Here is a 15,349-nt window from a genome sequence, read left to right as displayed (position 1 = left end):
AGTGGAATTAATACTGTGTAGTGGTTCTAAAGAGAAGAGTGGTAATGGCTAGGAAATGAGGGTTAAGTAACTTGCCCAGGATCAAATAGCTAGGAAGTGTCTGAGAGCAGATTTGAACCCAGAGCCTTCCATCTCTGGGCTTAGCTCTCAATCCACTGGGCCACCTAGCCATCCCTTTGCTTTCCTTTTTGGTGTATTTTTATGCATTTAAAAATGGCAGTCCCAGAAGGGGACCAATAGGCTTGACTAGATAGTCAATGGGGAAAAGGTGAAAGATATCTGACAAAGGGGCATGCAACATTTGTAAAATTGTGTCTATGTGTTCAGAAAATACTACTACTAGGAGGTAACATTCAAGCTGAGTTATTTCCAAGAGGCAGAAGGATGGCATTCAAGGTATGAAGGACAATTTGTCCAAAGACACTGAGGAGGATGGAGTGGGATGCAGAGGCCTGGAGTTTTACTGGAAAAGTGAGTAAAGGGGAATAATGTACATGAAGGAAGTCTAGAGAAGTCATCTGCAATTCAGTTGTGAAGAACTTTCCATTCCAAGCAGATTCTGCAGTGTATCCTAGTAGCAATAGAGACTTGATGAAGAGGCTCCTTGATGAGGCATCGTGTGCTCAGATGGAGCCTTTGGGGATATTATTTCAGTAGCGTTGCTAAGGATGGATTTCAGAGGTTAGATTGTTATGTGCACATGTGTCCCATCTCCCACTCTCTGTCCCATCTCCCACTCTCTCCTGGGGCAGATCATTTTTATCTCTGTATTTCTAGCACCTCGTCCCATGCTTTGAGCTCAGTAAGGGCTTAATAAGACTTTGCTGAATGGAAGAATATTTCAAAGAGAAGATCGTGTCCACCATTGTTTCTGACCATCTCATTAGCTTGCCCAAGTCCCCCAGGATCACTTTCATGGAAGACACAAATAAGAGACTGTGTTTATACAAGTGTTCTCTCTTTTCACCCTGATAACAACCCTATGGGGATAGGTACTCTAGGGATTTTATTCTCATTTTATAAACAGAGAAACTGAGGCACAGAAGGCTAACTGCCTTGCCCATGACCACATAGCTAGTAAGGGCTTCCTGAGTCCAAGCCTAGAGCTTTTGAGTTTGAATCCCACTCTCCTGAGAATGGCCAGATTTATACTGAAACAACTGCACAGCAAAGGCCTCATGTTTTAGTACAGAACAAGTAAAACCTTTCCTCAGTTTGATCCTTTCATGGGTGAATGGATAGACCTCCAAAGCCGACGTCAGTGAGGGAATGAGGGAGTAAGCGTCTGTGTGTGTTTTAAGTCTGCAGTTCTTCTTTTTTAAAAATATACTCTGAAACTCTTCAAAGTGTGCTTTGTGTCCTCAGATGGGGGCTGGTTAATCTCTGCCATTTGAAGTTGACCTCCCTTAACTCCTCTTCATTACTGAAGGCAACTGAGTTGAATTATGTGTCCTCTTTTGACGTGTTTACAAAGCCTTCCTCCACATTGAGCTGCCTCCAAATAATCCCTCAGAATTAGAACATGCCATGCAGCATTCTCATCACACAGCTGCTCAAACGTCCAGCTGGCCACAGATGATCCCTCCCCATGAGGGCTTTCCCCCCTTTTTAATAAAAGAATAAAAGTCAAAGAGATCAAAGACTTGGGAATGGTTTGTGAATTCCGGCTAAATGTCTGCAAGATGGCCCTTCGGCATCTCGGGCCCTATTTACATTTCATAAGCCAGAAGCTTCCAACAAGCTTTAGGAGCTTATGGTTCTCCATCCCATTGAAGCAGGTAGGAAAGCTGAAAGGAATTCGAAGCCCTCCCTCCACCAGCCCTGCCCATTTGAAGCAAAGCCTGTTGGCTAGACACCTGGACTGGCTGGGGACTGAGATCTCCTGTTGATTCATTGGACACTTGTCAAGCTCACTCCTTCTGTACTCTACATGGAGGGGCTGTCAGGACAGATTGGCAAGGACAGCTGAATGGCAGCCATCTTTCTGGATGCTTGGGGCAGAGCTTTCTCAGGGTATTCTTCCTGAAATATATGGAAATTATCCCCCTCCAGATCACTCTTTGCCTCTGAGATTGGCGTGAGGGTTACTTTTGGGGGGGGGTGTTGAGGGCTTGGGAGGGCATGCACGAATTCAGCAAATGAATGACTGTCCACCCACTCAGCCCACCGACTTCACTCCAGACTCGATGGAGACAATCTGACCCCACTGTGGAATCTCTTTTCCTTGCCAGACAGATGTTTTACATCAGAGTGTCTTTGAACTGATCCACACAGAAGACCAACCCGAATTCAGGCGCAATCTTCGCTGGAGGCTAACATCAACTCCCAAACCTGAAAGTGATCAGTCCTGCTTGGGTAGGTGCAAGACCATCTGCACTAGGTTGGGGCACGTTGCTTGCTTTGGAGCTCAATTGTCTATTGGGTTGGGATCTTGGAAGCCCTTGAATACTGTTTCCTCATGACAATAATATCCAGAGCTGGAAGGGACTTTGTGGGTCACTTAGTCCAGTTTTCTCCTTTCATGCCTTCCCTCTTGGATTACTGGCAAGTCTGTCCCATTTATATCTTGTTTGGATCTGAGTATTTACATGTTGTCTCCTCATTAGACTGTTGGGGACTGTTTTTTGTCTTTCGTATATCCTCGGGGCTTAACTTGGTGCTTGGCACATTGTAGGTGCTTAATAAATGTCTACTGACTATCCCAGACACTGACTGTTCCTGCCACTGGTTGAAAGGGTTTCTTAAAGGACCACTGAAAAGAGAAATGCAGTCATTGTAGCCTACAGATGATCTGCTGTAAGGTTTGCCAAGCTCTTTGCCTACATGATCTTGTTTTCTTTCCACATCAGCTCAGGAAGGGGAATGTTCAAATTGTTATCACCTCTGCTAAGTTCAGTTTCCCAGTGGATCTCATTAATGGCGGCAGGCTCTCCAGTAGGGCTGATCCCAGAGTCGGAGGCCTTGTGGTATTGGGAAGAGCACTGGATTTGGGTCCTGGTTCCTCTCAAAGATCTTCTCATAATACTCTGTAGGGGAGCTGCTAACCCATCTGCAGATGATAAAATGGAAATAACTCGGCCAAGGGATACTGCTCTGTTTAATGGCAAAGCCAAGACTAGATCCTAGGCCACCTGAGTCCAGGGCCCAAGTTCTTTTTGCTCCTTCAGAAGGACGAACCTTCCACTCTTAGGGATCGATGGTCTTCATAGTCCAGTTGGTTGTATGCCCTCTTAGCTAAAATGATGATTCGCTGGTGAAATAAATGATACTACCCAATCCAATAAGCATTTGCTAAGAGTCTGCTGTATGCCCATCACTGGGGAGGCCCCAAGGACCCAGAGAAAAAAGGAAATCAGTCCCTGCCTTTAAGGAACTCACCATGTCCTGCTATTGAAACACAACCCACCAACAGATAAGTATTTACATGGTAGTTTGGGAAAGAGAGAGAGCACCAAAGACTTTGACATCAGGGAAGGCTTCCAAGAGGAGGAGGCATAAGCTAAACTTTGATAGTGTGAATCTTAAAAATTCTCAGACCCTACTTCATAAGATTTGGTTAAGACCATTCCCCATTTAAACAATGAAGGTACTTGATCAGGAATGTGAGACCTCTACTCCACCCATACGTAAGCATACTTTAGGGGAAGATAAAGTTGTTAACTCCTTACTGAACAATGAAAAGTACTTAACCCATACTTAAAGTAAAGCTAAGACCCTTAAGCTAAGTCTGTTTTTAGACCTAATACAAAAAGGTGCTAAGTACCTATGAAGGTCAAATTAATCACTAAAAGGTCAGGCAACTTGCAAACTTGCAAGGGGCAAAGAGGTGTGAACTTACTCAGAAGTTTTAGTCTACCCAGAGAAGTTGAGAACTAAAGAAGGTGTGAATTAAGAATGGTCACTCCTATGAAAACGTCTACTGTGATTGGTAGATATGAGAACTTAGGGGAGATGACATAGGAGAAAATTCTCTTTAAAAGGAGGCCAAAAGAGGTTTCTGGAGAGATTCAGCTTGCCAAAGCTGAATTGGAGAGAGGCAGCTTGCCAGAGCTGCCTTGAAGGGCTTGGTGGCTGAACTTAGTTCAGCTTGCCGAAGCTGAACTGGTGTCTCTCTGAACACTAGAATCTTGCTTGGGACAAATCTTGTGGTGAGTGGATAAAAGACTGATTGATCTCTCTCTTAAGGCTTTAAAGCCTAGGCTGGCCTATCTCTTTTCTCATTATTTCCTCTTACTCTCTCTCTCTCATTAATTCTTTACTTGTATTAATTAAAATCTCCATAAAAACCCAGCTGACTTGGGTATATTCCATATTTGGGAATTTTTCCCTGGCAACCACTTTATTTTTAATATAAAAAACATATCTTTGTGGTCACAGTTTAAGGCAACAACTCTTTTATGAGTAACAGTTTATGCCAACCACTACTTTAATTGTTACAATAGTGGGTGGTGAGGGTAGAAGGAAGAAAAATATACCTGGCACAGGGGAACAGTGTGTAAAAAGGTAGGGAGCTGGAAGATCAAATTATAAGGTTAGAAACCTTAAAATAGTCCACATCTGCTGGAATATAGAGTGTGCATGAACATAAGCTATGTGTAATAAGCCTATAAAGATAGGTTGGAGCAAGCTTGTGGAGACTTTCTATGTGTAATGGAGGGATTGGAGAAGAGATGGTGATGATGGGGAGAAAGAGGGAATGGGGTTGAGAGAGTGAAGAGATCATTCTTCTCCTCCCTTCCTTCTGGGGGGAGATAAGCCAAGTCCTGTCTCCTTGAAAGGGGAGTGTGTCTCCCCAGAGAATGTTTTCTGGGAGATGGAGGACAGGAGACTAGAGAGAGAATGCCTCAGTGAGATGACAAGATGCCTCCCTCAGAGAAGCCCAGGGCTTTTGAGGTCCAATCTATCCTTGAGAGGCAAGATGATCTCTTATGCCTCTGCTTCCCCTAGGGACATTAACTGGCACTCCCTTTCAGGGTCTTAGGACTACTCAGCTGCCAAGGAGAGATGTCAGTTCCTTGGGTCAGGCAATCTTGAATCCCTGAGATCTAGAACTCAACCCCCTTTTGGGGAGAGGTGTGATCCTTCCCAAATCTTCAATCCCCTTAACTATGTTGTTTAGAGACTGGCTCAGACCTAAATCTTAATATCAGGTAATTTATTGGGGTACAAGCAGGGAAGGCGATGGCAAAGATGTCAGGTAGGAAAGTGGGTTAACAGGGAAGCCCTACAAATTGTCCCCTCTGGCAGGTTGGCCCTTCAAAGTCTGGGGGTTCAAGGCTTATCAGCCTTGATCCCTCTTTCTTACCAACTGCCTTTTAGTCCCTCCTTTCAAGCTAACCAAATCTTGAATGTAGGAGTCCAGGGACACGTAAGGGAGAGAGAGACAGAGAGAGAAATCCTTGGAAGGGATCTGTGAATGGCTCCCTTCAAAAGTCCCAATCCACAGTCCCGCTGAGGACTTTAGACTGCTGCCATGGAGAGTTTGATTGGAAGTATTCAGGGGTGCAGAAGCAACAGTAGATCTCCAAAGAAACAGCCTTCTTCCCAGCTTCAGGGAATCCAGCTCTCTCCTCTGCCTTCCCCAAGCCAGAAGTGAAGTTGTGAGTTGGATCTTCAAGCTTCTGATTCTCTCCTAGAATTCTCAGTTTTTTCTTTTTGCCCTTCTCCCACTCTCTCTTCAGCTAGTCTCTCTCAGAGACTGTTCTCTCCTCCAGTAGAATGTCTCTTCTCTTCTCTTACACATGCCAACCTGAGGCATTTGTAGTTTATACTAGAAATAATGGGGACCCACTGATGGCTCTGGAGCCTTGATCAGACCTATGCACTAGAAGAACCATTTTGGCAGTTGTGAATAGACCAGATTTGGGAAGGGAGAAGCTGGAAAGCCCAGAACAATGTGCCTTCTATGATGCTTGCCTGTTAAAAATACACTTGGCATTTGCTACTCACATGGATGACTGCCATTTCCTTCAATTACTCTCACCAGTGTTGTGTCACAGAGCTAAGCCTGTGGAAGGAGGCAGTGGCTTACTGGAGAGGTATCAAGGTGTGTGTGTGTGTGTGTGTGTGTGTGTGTGTGTGCATGTGCATGCTAGTGCAAATGTGTTTTCAACTTAGTCTTTGTCTCTTTGTCATTGAATAATAAGGCCAGATGAAAACATCTTGGAATTCCTCTTAGCTCTGGTAGTCCAGGGACATCCTTTAGTCTCCCAAGAGAAAAGTCACAATGAAAGGTTATGGGCTGATATAGAAATGGTGGGGATGTCAGTCTGGTGGAAATCCCTGAGCCAGAACCTGGAGCCTCTTGGGCAAGTCCTGCTCTTCTGCTTGTTTCCTTTTTGATTGTATCTGAAAAGGATAAAGTCAAAATTGAAAAAGGCAAAAAAATTTCAAAGGTCGAGAGCTGCTGGGAATCTTCAGTGCCAGGGAGCCAGCGCTCCAGGTCTTCCATTTCCAATTGGTCTTGGAGTTGTGTTAGCACAGCTTGGGTTCACATCCCCAGTCTGGCTCCAATTCCTTACTTACTTGTTGGCCTCTCGTGTAAATAAATAGTATGTGTATATGATGGTATATGGTGTGTAGGGTGGGTGCTGTTTAAATCCCTCCAAGGTCACTCTAGGATGGCCCTACCCTCACTGATGCAGATGATCACATCTGTTAAAATTAAAATTAGTTTCTCTGCTAGAAGTATTATATTTTTAGAGGTTTATTAACGATTAAGAAATAAAGAAAATACAAAATAAGAAAGCACGTGCCTAGGAGGGCCGAATGGCCCATTCACTTACACTACATCTTGAGAGATGCGTGTCCCTAGAAGCGGAAGCAGAAAGAGAGCGCTCAGTAGACTTTACAGCCAGTTTAAATAGAAATTTTGATCTCGCCCAGGTGGGGATCTCAGTGAGATTAGAGGGCATCTTGGGAACTAGAGCAAGGACTTCTGGGGATTGAAATCTGGGGTTCAAATCTCCATTTTTATACACCCTGGGTCTAGAGACTATCTAGTCCAATTATTATTTGAACAAGAATTTTCCCTCCCATCCTAAGTTGGTAAATGTTTATGGTTGTAGTTGTGTGACTTAGTGAATAGAAACCCAGGCCTAGAGTAAGAAGTTCACAGGTTCAAATCTGACCTCAGACACTTTATAGCTGTGTGGCCATGGGCAAGTCACTTAACCCCAGTTGCCTAACCTTTTCTTCTCTTCTACCTTGGAACTGATGCTGACAAAAGGTAAGGGTTAGAAATTATAATTATTTATTAGTTTCATATTGTGTGCTACGTATAGTTCTAAGCTTTGGGGATATAAACACAAGGAAACAAAAGATAGTCTTTGCCCTTAAGGAATTTATACTCAACAAAAAGCAAGGAGAAATCATCTAGGCTTTGCTTGAAGATCTGTCTGTATCATGCCACTAGCATCATACATTTTGTTCTGGTTCAGAGTGGTGTTCTACTTTGCTCAGAAATTGTCTATTTCATCATATCTTAAGGCACGATAATATTCCACTGTATTCACATGCCATCATTTGTTTAGCCATTTCTCATTAGGTGGGCTTTCCCTTTGTTTCCAGTTTGGGCTACAATAAAAAAAGAGCTCTCATTAATATATTTATTCAAATTCTTTCTTCAGTTTTCCTGAAGCTTCAGATCTTGTCAGACAAACTAATTTTTAGTCACATCTCCACAATTTTGAACTTATAAAGTTCAATCTCTAGAATTTAAGCATAACATTTTACATTAATCTATATTAAAATTCATCTTAATAGATTTAGTTCAATCCTCTGCCCTGTCAAGATCTTTATGAGTCCTGACACTGCCACTCAGTGTTAGCTATTCCTCTTAACTTTGTGTCATTGGCAAATCTGACATATATTGTCATCCAAGTCATTGACAAAATAAATCTTTTTCATCAGCGGACCTGGGACAGATTCCCTGGGATACTCCTCTGGAAACCTCTTTCCATCAATGTAGTTCTTGTCCATGTTGCTCCATGAACCTCCATAGTGTGGCAATTAAATTAGTTGTCTGCCATAAACTGTGGCAGTTAAAAGAGTGGATGCCATAAACTGTTATATTTAAAATAGTTGGAAGGCCATAAACTGTAGTGAGTAAAATAGTGGAAGACTTAAATTGTAAGAATTAAAAGAGTTATGGTCATAAAATGTGGTGATTAAAAGAGTTAAAATGGTTGAAGATATAAATTGTGATAGATATAAGAGTGGGTGAGTAAATTTGTGACCGCAGAAAATATGTTTCACTACAGTGTTTTGTTTTAAATCAAATATAAGGTGGTCACCAGGGAAATATTCCCAATTATGAATATACCCAAGTCAACTGGGTTTTATAGAGTATTTAATTAATAATACAATGAGGAATTAAAGAGAGAGAGAGTAAGAAAGGAATAAGTATGAAGGGCCTCAAGCCAACATGGCCTAGACCTGAGTCTTAAGAGAGAGAGATCAGTCAGTCAGTCTTTTATCACTCACCACAAGGTCTGTCTAAGCAAGGATTCTAGTGACAGAGTCTCCTCAGAGAGAGTTCCAGCCAGAGTCCTCCTCAAAGAGCCTTCCAGCCAGAGACTGTTTCAAAGGGCCTCTCTCCAGAGCCTCCAGAGGGACAGAGTCCCCTCAGAGGAGTTCCAGCGAGACCTCCTTATAGATTGTCCTCCAAGAGCTTCCCTTCTCCAGAGCCTCTCTCAAGAGATTCTTCAAAAGGATTCCCAAAAGGATTGATTCATAAGAGATTCTGTTTTTTCTTATATAGGGGGTTTTCTCCTATGTTACCTCCCCTAAGTTCTTCCATCTACCAATCACAGTTGATGTTTTCCAAGGGATAGCCCATTCTGAATTCACTGCTGGGTTGAATAATCCCTTTAGTAAGTTTGAATCAGAAAAAACACTGCTGGGTTGACTAATCCCTTTAGTAAGTTTGAACCAGAGAAAACTTCTGAATAAGTTTTCACCTCTTTGCTCCTGGCAAGTTTACAAGCTGCCTGACTTTTAATAGGTACTTAGCACCCCATTGTATTACTTCTAAAAATAGGGATGGCTTAAAGAACTTTTTGCCTCACTCTAAGTATGGGCCCAAGTACCCTCATTGTTTAGCAAGGAGTTTTTTCCCCTAAAGCAGTCCCAAGTATGGGTGGAGTAGAGGTCCTCCCATTTCTGACCCAAGTAGAGTTCTAATATCCAAATGTGGAATGTTCCCAGTAGGGAATTGTTCCAATTGAGAATTCCCCAATGTGGAAATTTTTAATATTCACAAGTCTGAGAAATTTCAAGATTCACAATCCCCCCTGATGATCATTGGGAGACTAGTCTCCCCATTGATCATTTAACATAATCATTTTGTAATCCTAAATGCACTTCTAACTATATATATACACAATATTCAATTTTCTAAGAGGAATTAGAATAGTGATGGAGGAAATAGAAAAGAAAAGAAAGCAAAACCAATGTTTTGCTAGGCGTTTTGACAGAAAGCCAAATTAGGGGCAGTCCCTTTTGGCATAAATGTTTACATTTACAATAAATGTTCAATCAAAGTTCAGTTCAATCAATCATATCCAAAGTTCATTCTTGATCTTCTTGATGAAGTGTGGATTTTCTGGCATCTTTCTGCAACAATTCATTCTCTAGATATAGGAGTTTCAAGCTTCTTTCTTGAAGATATTTTCTTGAACAAAATTCATAGTCTTGGATATTTATAACAATACAATCTTAAACAAAAAAATTAAAAAATTCTTAGATTTTAAATTAAAATACAATCCCCCCTGAAGTAGGTGTTAAAAGACATTCAGTTCAACTCAGAATGCAATGTTGAGTTATGGGGGTGTATGAGTCAATTATCAAAAGAAGAGAAAAAACAATAAAAAACATAAGGGAAAAATTCAAAATAGGTCCTTGTATAGGTCCAATTTAAAGTAATTTCTGTCCCACAAGTCTGTAGGACAGAATGCAGTAATATTTCATTTAGACATTTGTACCCAAGACTACAGGAAGTTGCCATAATATAAGAAGGAAAAATCTAGAATTCTATTTTGATAGGGAAGCTTCATTCCTTTGTCTGACTTTTTTGTCATTCTCAGGGATATAGGGAGCCAGCATAATAGCCAACCTTTGTACTTGTATGAGTACTTTACAGAGAGTGTAGATACAAGGAAGTCCTACAACTTAACGTATGTCAAGCGTCGCAACCTCGAGTCTCACATTAGTATTTCCTGTGTGCTCTATTCGGCACTATTCAGGTTAAGTCTGTGCTCCTTGTCTTTTATCCCCCCCCCTTTTTTTAGAATCAGATACAAACATTAATCACAGTCCTATAATATTTTATCAATAAATGGCAGGTTCCCATAGTTTAAAGCTTTTAGGTATATATTGACATTATAGCAAGAATATATATATATATATTAACTTGTATTACTGCAGGAAAATATTAATATTAATTATGTTTACCTTTAGTACAAGAAATGAGAAAAAAATCAAATATTCCAATCAAAATAAAAAAGAAATAATAAAAAATAAGGAAAAAATCAGTAATTCAATGTGTTCTCTAAAAACAGTATCCATTTGTCAATGGATTATTATCTACAATGCATGCTTTCTTCACATGTGAGCAGTGAATACAAGAGTCTTTTTCTCCAATCTTTATGGATGTTGGAGTAGTTAACAATATTTGGAATGGTCCTTCCCATGAAGGCTGAGTTGCTCCAGTTCGCTTGAAATTCTTAATATAAACTTTATCTCCTGGATTCAGGTCATGCATAGAAAAGTCTAGTGGTCCGGCTTTTACTGCAGCTCCGGATTCATGAAGTTCACGTAGTTTGTGCTGTAACTCCTGTATATAGGAAGCAATAGTAATATCGCCCCCTAATAGTGATGTATATGCAGGGGAAAAGGGTTTAGCCTGTATAGGCAGATGTCCAAAAAGCATCTCAAATGGTGAGATATGTAGGTCTCCTCTAGGTCTGCTTCTAAGATAAAATAGGGCCATAGGGAGAATTTCAGGCCATTTTAAATGGGTCTCAGTGCATAATTTTCCAATCATTGTCTTTAGTTCTTTGTTCATCCTCTCAACTTGTCCTGAGCTCTGGGGATGATATGGAACATGGAATTTGGGAGTTATTCCCAAGCAAGAATATATCTGATTTAGGACAGAATCAGTAAAATGACTTCCTCTATCTGAATCAATACGGCTGGTAGTCCAAAGCGAGGAATAATTTCCTTTAAAAGTATCTTTGCAACAAAATCCGCCGTGGCTTGGGTCGCAGGAAATGCTTCCGGCCATCTGGTTAGTTGATCTAAAATTACTAGACAAAATTTATAATGTCCAGCCTTTGGCATCGTTATGAAATCTATCTGTAGATGTTCAAAAGGTGTGTAAGCCAGAGGACGTCCACCAAAGGCTTTTCCACAAAATGCATGTTGGTTATATGCCTGGCAGGTAGAGCAGGCTGAACATACTTTAGAGGCTATAGTAGTTATACCAGGGGCTATCCATACTCTCTTGACAGAGTCCACGATGTCCTGGGTGCCAAAATGACCATTTTTATGAATAGATTGGCAAATTTGGTTATAGAAACTTCTAGGGAGCAGGGGTTTTCCTTTAGATGACACCCACACTCCATTAATCTGTTTTGCTTTGAATTTTTGTTTCCATTTTTCCACTTCCTTTTCATTATAGGAAAGTGGTAGATTTAAATCATTAGTGGTTGTTAATGTTAAAATTAATTCCGGTCCTTCTATGGCTGCTAGCTTTGCAGCGGCATCTGCTTGATCATTTCCTCTAGAGACAGGGTCAGTGCCACCTGTATGGGCAGAACAATGAACTACAGCTAGGGCTTCAGGAAGCTGGAGAGCAGAAAGAACTTCATTAATAATTTCTGCATTAGCTATGGATTTTCCAGCTGAGGTTAAAAATCCTCTCTGGAACCATAACATTCTGACTGAGTGACAAATGCCAAAAGCATATCTAGAATCCATATAAATTGTTGCGTTTTTATCCTTGGCAATTATACAAGCTTGCTCCAGAGCTATGAGTTCTGCTCCTTGAGCGCTAATGTTAGAAGGTAGTGAAGCTGACCATTCAGTGGCAAATTCTGAGACTTCGGCAGCTCCAGTGTAACGTATGCCATCCCTCATAAAAGAGGAACCATTGGTAAATGAAATCAGATCTGCATTGTCTAAGGGAGTGTCCAAGAGATTATTTTGAGGCTTTTCTGCCATGGACACTAATGTTTCACAATTGTGTAATGGTTCTCCTGAAGTTGGTAAATCTGGAAGCAAGGTGGCAGGGTTAAGAGTAGTACAACGTTTTAAAGTAATGTTTTCACTATTTAATTTTTTTAAATTAAATTAAATTTAATTTAATTTCACTATTTAATAAGGTTATGTCATATCTTGTAATTCTCTGATCCGAGAATGCCTGTGTTCTATGTTTTATCAACAATGCTTCTACCTCATGTGGGCACATTATTGTTAATGGACATCCTAATACTAAATCAACAGTTTTCGTTACTGGTAAGGCTGTAGCAGCTACTCCTCTAAGACATGGTGGTGCTCCTGCTGCTACTGGGTCCAGTTGAGCAGAATAATAAGCAATTGGGCGCTGAGAAGGTCCCAAAGTCTGAGTTAACATGCCAGAAGCTACTCCTCTTCGCTCATGCACATACAAATTAAATGGCTTGTTGTAATCTGGGATGCCTAGATCAGGGGCAGACATGATAGCCTTTTTTAGATCTGATAGAGCTGACAAGTGTTCAGGCTCTAATTTGAGGGGTTCCGGAACCGAATCCTTTGTTAATGCTATAAGGGGTTTAGTAATTTCCCCATAGCAAGGAATCCATTGTCTGCAAAACCCTGTTGCTCCTAAAATTGCTCTCAACAGTTTCTTAGTAGTAGGAGAACTTAAATTTTGAATATTCTCAATTCATTTTGGAGAAATATAATGAGCACCCGCAGTCAAGATGAATCCCAAATATTCTACTTTTGGGAGACACCACTGAACTTTATCCTTCGAGATTTTATGTCCTCTCTTGTGCAATTCCAAAAGAAGGTGTTTTCTATCTTCTTGACATGTTCCTGCGTCTGTTGAAGCCAAGAGTAGATCATCTACATATCTGATTAATTTACTATTTTTAAATGTTATATTGTCTGTGTCTTGGCTCAAAATTTGCTCAAATAAACTCGGACTTTCCACATAATCCTGTGGCAGCAGACTCCATGAATATTGTGAGCCCTTCCAGGTAAAAGCAAAAATATGCCTGGAGTTCTCATGTATTGGTATGGAAAAGAAAGCTGAACACAAGTCTACTACTGTAAAGTATGTAGCTGTGCGAGGAATAGAGGAAATAATTGTATTTATGTTAGAAACTACGGAGTATCTCTTTATAACATGATTATTCACCGCCCTCAGATCCTGTACGAATCTATAGAGGTGCTTGCCATCGGGCCCTCTTTTTGGTTTTTTAATTGGCAGGATGGGTGTGTTGTATTCAGATTTGCAAGGGATTATTATTCCCTGTTCTATTAATGAGTTAATAACTGGTGTAATACCCTCAATTGCCTCCTTTGAGTGGGGATACTGAGGGATGGAAGGAGGTGGGCTAGATTTAGTTTTTATCTGCACAGGAACAGCAGATTTAAGTAAGCCTACATCGGAAGAAGATGTGGCCCAAAGAGACTCTGGTATATCCTTAGGTATTTCAAAAGTGGAAGGCTCTTTTGCTTCCTGGTTTTCCGAGAGAAGTACAGGAGTAATTTTAAAGAAACCTCTGGTACTTCCAATGATAAAGAACCATCTGGTGAACAAGTTATTGTGGCTCTGAGTTTGCATAGAAGGTCTCTCCACAGCAAATTTAAAGGGGAGTCAGGCATTAAAAAAAAGGAACGTTGTACCTCTAGGGGTCCTACAGACACCATTCTAGGGGCAAGTTTTTCAACTCTTTGGGGTATTCCTGATACTCCCATTACACTTTGTGAATCAACGGAATAACAATTTAAATCTGGTACATTCTTCAATACAGACCTGGTAGCTCCAGTGTCTAAGAGACAATCATAATAAGTGTTACCCACCTTTTAGGTAACATGGGGTTCATTAGTACGGGGAGGGCAGTGGATAGGGACAACGGGTAGTAGGACATCAGGGTCTGGAAAACCAAAGGTTGTATCCTCTGATTCCTGTGCCCCAGCCCCCCCCCAGATGCCATCATTGTGTTTGGGATATTCCTTGGGCACCCCCCTGAAGGGCATCTCGACTATTTTTTGGACGAGCTCCATTTCTTATATTTTGTTGTTGGGTATTATCATTTTCTTCATTTGGAGCATTGTCATTATTTTCCCAGTTCCTATTTCTATAATTCTGGTTTCTAAAGTTCTTATTTCTATATTCATTATAGTTATTTCCATAATCATTATTATAATTTCTAGAGTTTCTAAAATTCTGGTTTCTATGACCATTATCATCATTATAGTTGTTCTGGTTTCTATGACCATTATCATAATTTCTATAGTTATTATTTCTAAAGCTATTATTAAACTGCGTATTTCTTCCAATCACCTTATGAAAGGTTCTATATTCCATCATTTTGTGGCCTTTCTTCTCACAGAAGTGGCAAGTTGCTGATTTATTTGTGAATTCCCGCAAAGGGGCTATTGTCTCTCCCTTATTTTTCAATGATCTCTTTAACATTTCAATTTCTTTCTTTAAATCTTCCACTGATGTATCGCCTTCCTCAGGTCTTTTTACACAACCTTTATAAACATAGGTTGCTACTCTCCTTAATTCTTCAAGGTCCATAGAGTCCCAATTAGGACAGCTAGTTCTGAAGTAGTCTTTTACCACTGAACAACAATTCTTAGCAAATTGCCTACGTATTTGTCTAATGTCTCTTTCTCTGGATGAATCAAGGTCCATATATGTATTCGCTACATCAATAAGTCTGTCCATAAACTGGGAGGGTGTTTCATCAATATGTTGTTGGGTTTTTTTCAAATTTTGACCATTTTTCAGGTCTATCAGAGCAAGCTCTCATGGCTGTCAATAATGCTTCTCTGGCCTGGTTTACTTTTGTGTGATATAGTTCAACATTTGGGTTCCAATGTGGATCTTCAGTTGGCCAATAATGTCCTCTTCTACCTCGCTTTTCATTAGCCAGAGAGACGATATTATTTTTCTCTCTCTTTGTTAATAAGGCATCTAATAAATTCTCAACATCCAACCAAGTGGGGTCAAAAGTTCTGAATATGTTCTCTAATTTTTTTATGATTAATATTGGTTCATCCTTAAATGATGGAAGATTTTCCTTCAATTTTTTTAAATCCTCAGGGCTAAAAGGTGTATGATGTCTTACAG

The 15,349-nt window shown here is 40.5% G+C and overlaps 1 protein-coding gene across 1 annotated transcript in view; it reads left to right on the top strand.

Moving 5' to 3' along the window:
* The window catches only part of LOC103093117 (aryl hydrocarbon receptor-like), an 87,042-nt gene that overhangs the window by 45,374 nt on the left and 26,319 nt on the right, over positions 1 to 15,349 (top strand). Inside the window, exon 6 of the mRNA XM_056814789.1 lies at positions 2,232 to 2,355. Within this exon, the coding sequence (XP_056670767.1) occupies positions 2,232 to 2,355 (124 nt within the window). The remainder of the gene's footprint in view (positions 1 to 2,231; positions 2,356 to 15,349) is intronic.

The sequence above is a fragment of the Monodelphis domestica genome, chromosome 2 (assembly GCF_027887165.1).
Source record: "Monodelphis domestica isolate mMonDom1 chromosome 2, mMonDom1.pri, whole genome shotgun sequence".
NCBI classification, from domain to species: Eukaryota; Metazoa; Chordata; class Mammalia; order Didelphimorphia; family Didelphidae; genus Monodelphis; species Monodelphis domestica.
Note: the sequence above shows the minus strand (reverse complement) of the source record. Positions and strands in the feature narration are given on the sequence as shown.